This window comes from Belonocnema kinseyi, chromosome 10 (assembly GCF_010883055.1).
Source record: "Belonocnema kinseyi isolate 2016_QV_RU_SX_M_011 chromosome 10, B_treatae_v1, whole genome shotgun sequence".
NCBI lineage: Eukaryota > Metazoa > Arthropoda > Insecta > Hymenoptera > Cynipidae > Belonocnema > Belonocnema kinseyi.
Window position 1 is genome coordinate 80,410,637 of NC_046666.1, and position 4,303 is coordinate 80,414,939.

Sequence of the window (4,303 nt, forward strand, 5' to 3'; positions counted from 1 at the left end):
TATAAATAATTAAATGATCAAATCCTTGTTTTATTAATAAAATAATAAATTAAAATTTAACCAGGTTTATTTTTAGGCATAAAATTCAGGTAAAGAATATTAGTGAAGTGCATTCAAAACTAAAACTTAATGAGTATGATTATTTAAAAATTATTTAAAAAATTAAAAAATTTCAAACTTCAGATGTTAAAACATAAAGAATTTTTGATTTGAAGTTTGTAAAATTGTACAGTATCAAATTAGAGGCTTTTAATATTATACCATTTTAAATAAAGGGTTCAAAGCATTACAATTTTAATGTGTTAAAAAGTTTTCAAGGTTCAACAATTTAGGATTATCGAATATTGACAAATTTAAAGAAAAAAAAAATCGAAATTGAACAATTTTTGTTTTCAGACATTAGACCTGAATAATTTTATTGATAAGCATTTAAAACTGAAATTTAGTTAATTTTATCATATACAAAGTGGCCAATTACAAACTCGAGACGTTATAAATGGAGGAATTTTTAATTTTAATACATTGGAATAAATATGTATATATAAATTTGAAGTTCGCAATAAAAAATTATTTCAAAATTTATTTAAATTGATTAATCATTTAGTAATAATCAGTTTCATCAAATTTCTTTACCTTGGTACCAGAGGACCAGATCCTTGAAGAAGGACGCTTGCAATGCAGTGAAGAAGCATCTGGTGCACCACAAGTCCAACAACCAGGGCTCTTAAGTGCACTCTTACTGTATAAAAATCCGGGTTAAGAGTAGTTTCAATTGATGGTGGGTATAATAGGAAGACATAAGATCGGCCATCTGAAAACCTCGAAGTGTCGTCGGCTCGTTGCTCCTCTAGGAGGAATACCTAAAACACAATATTTTTAAAAAATAATGTCACTTAGTCCTTAAAGATACAATTTTAGGAAAGCAGAAGTCATGTGATTTTCCAATCTAATCAATTAAAATTAATGAGGACTTTCCTGTAATAATTTACCGCTTTATTAAAAATATAATGAATCATTGGAGTATAATAAATGTAATTTTATAATTAATTCTACATTAATAATCAAATTAAAATTTTTAAAAATATTAAACAGACGAGATTTGAAAACCACTTTGACATTTTAAGAATGCTGATTAGTATAGAAAAGAATCTTAATCTGGTTTCTAATACTACTCGTATTGTTAGTGTTGGTATAAAAGAGGACAAAAACAGGAGTATCAACGACGATGACTAATGTTAAGAAATGTGAATTTAAAAACTGCTCGTCTGAAAAAATGTGTGCGCACTACGAAAGCTGCATATCTTATATGAAAGGTGTCATAATATGTACATTATACAGTAAAAATTATCACACGTATTTGAGAGTGAAATATTCTACAATCTAGCCATGGTCTCAAGCCATGGATTTTAATGGTGATTCGCAAGACCGTGCCACTTAAACGCAATGATTTCTATCTCTCGACGGGGTCCTCCTTATTTTACGATTCAAAAGACTGACGCTAATGAATAATAATTACTTTTTATTGGAACCCACGTCAATGCGAATCAGGCAATTTTCTTGGAATATCACGAATACCTTGAAATTTTACAGAAATGACACTCGATATTACTTTGAAAGATGGAAATTTTGATTCTGAATATTATTAGCGCTCTTTAAATAATGGAACATTTTTCATAAAAAAGAAACTTTTTTCAAAAGAAACCGTTTTTATCATTTGGTACTGATTTGACAAAAATTTTAATAGAAAGGTTTTTTTGTGGAATGGTAATTTATGATACTTTTTTACTAGATTTGAATCATTTGCAAAGTATTTTTTTATTGAAATTAATATAGGATAAAATACTTCGAAAAAATACTTTGCAGAAGTTTCAATCATTTATGGATCTTTGACAAAAATTTGAGAATTTCGAACTTTAGTACTTCTTTTAATTTATAAAATATTTTTAATTTTTTCTATCTCTATAACTTATTACTTACTAAAAATTGTAACTGTTCCTATTCTTATTTTAAAAGTGTATCTGGGGACTTTTGCATGAAAGGAAAATTTTTTCATGTTTTTTAATTTACCATTTGTAAAAGAAACTATAAATGTGATATCTCCAGGAAAAAAGTTGTTCAAGAGTTTTAAACTTCATATTGAAAACATCCTATTCATTTAAGTGAGGAGTACACATTTTTTGAATCAATTTTATTTAATGTAGACAAAATTAGAAAAAAATATAGTTGTCATTCAACTTAATCCCCAGAATCAGACAAAAATGTTTTCTAGTAAAAATAAAATAAATACATTTTTGCAGCCAAATATTTTTAAACACGAGGTTTTAAAAAACCAGAAGGACCCATTCGATGAGATCCTACAGCTGAACCACGAGGGCCTTCTAAGAGCGAGTGCATTAAAGTGATTCAAGGTGATACAAACTAGTTATTAAAAAGTATCGGTAGGCCTTCTCCGCCGATTAACTCCTAAACTATATTCCTTTAAGAACTTTCTGTCAAAATTAAAAGCCAATTTCTGAAGCGAGGGTTTAACTTGAGTGAAGCACAAAACTTATTTTCTAAAAATAGGGTTGAATTTGGATGCAGCTTAAAACTCATTTTTCACATTCAGAGTTCGAATTGAATTAAAGCATAACCGCTGTATCTGAAATAGGATTTTGGCCTACCGACAGTTGGTAACGAAGACTGACGCTGACGACATTGGACTCTGAGAACTACGTATCACGTTTTAAAACGAGGTTAAAACCGAGAGGGAGATCGAAAATTTAAAATCCATGACGAGAGTTACCGTGGACGGCTAGAGCCATTGGGGGCCCGTGTTCGACGTAGTGTTAGTGTAATCGGGGGGTGTGGTGTGCTGCCTACAACCGACGGGGTAGGAAGTAGTGTGCTGGTCAATCAGTGTCGTCTCAATGGTCATCGAATCCTGGAAAGGTGTTGTAAGCAGTGATGCCGCATTCTGTCTCTTGATGGCAGTCAATACTTCTCGCAGCTGGCTTACCTGGGAGCAAGTCAGGTCAACAGGGAAACAGATTTGCCTATTCCACGATTTTTATTCCATTCTCAAAAAATTAAACACGTTCTTACAAACTGAATTGACTTTAAACTTTGAGGCTTTTAAATTCGAATCATATTCAAATTAGACATTTATACACCGAAAGCAGCTAAGGTTACACGGTCAATGCAAAGTTAATGCAGGCTACTTAAAAGTTGGTACAAATTTTCTATAAAATCAGTACAACGATATCGCAGATTTTCTATAAAGTCGGTGCAAAGTTGCTGCAAAGTTATTAATAAATTTCTATATGGAGGCATTACAACGACCTTGGAATTTTTCTGAAAATTAATGCAAGTTTTGTGCACGCTACTGCAAATGCTCTGTAAATTAGCTGAAAGACTGCTGCAAGTTTTCTCCAAAGTTAATGTAAATTTACTGCAAGGTTTGTTGCAATACTAATGAATTTGGATGCTAAAACTTTCAAATCTGGACTCTTGCAAACTTAGAATGCTTTCTAACAAATTTAAATTATAATAATACTGTGCCTCTAGTAATAATTGTAAGTTAGTTAATGTTTAATATTGAGGATGTCTTCATCAGCAGGTAGAATAGAGCAAAGATTTACTTCCCGCTTAAAATTAATCAAATAAAAGCCTAACTTGAAAATAAAGAATGCGTATGTTCGTTGATAGCAAGGTTCTTGAGTTAGAAGTAACCATTAGCAGAATCGCAAGCGCTGTTTAATTACTTCTGGCGTAGGTTAATTACTGCGCATTTTTGCAGTGGAATGTTACTATGACCTTAACAAGTAAACGATTACAGACCTGGGAAGCCAGTTGTCGCAAACGCTCTGAGTCCTCGGCCGAGGCGTCTCGACGCGCTGCTACCTTCACTTGAGCAACATCGCCGTAGAAGGATTCTGAACGTGGTGAGAAAGCCAGCGTCAGCTGATGTAACTCCTGGAGAGAGTTTGAGCAAGCTCTATAACATGCGACGCCACAAACCTCCCACTGTTTCGATGTCAAATTTGGACCACTGCTCACCAGAACGTGTCTGTTTATTTTAAAAACACTGAATTAGTATAATAAAAATTTTAAAAATTGGCAGAAGTTAACAAGAAACTGTTTCACAATACAAGTAAAATACCATACGAGGGTGGATTGATAAGTTTCCGGCCTGACCAAGAAAAACAACGTTTTTAAGAATTTTTTTTTTTTATCTCTCAACATAATCTCCTCCAAGGCTGATACATTTCTCATAGCGGTGTTCTAGTCTAGTAATGCCATCTCTATAGAATGATTCGTCAAG

General features: G+C 32.2%; 1 protein-coding gene across 1 annotated transcript in view; it reads right to left on the reverse strand.

Moving 5' to 3' along the window:
• The window catches only part of LOC117182191 (brefeldin A-inhibited guanine nucleotide-exchange protein 3), a 26,629-nt gene that overhangs the window by 5,254 nt on the left and 17,072 nt on the right, over window positions 1-4,303 (reverse strand). Inside the window, exons 18-19 of the mRNA XM_033375252.1 lie at window positions 3,820-4,048; window positions 634-860 (exon numbers count right to left, since the gene is read on the reverse strand). Coding sequence (XP_033231143.1) covers window positions 634-860; window positions 3,820-4,048 — 456 coding nt within the window. The remainder of the gene's footprint in view (window positions 1-633; window positions 861-3,819; window positions 4,049-4,303) is intronic.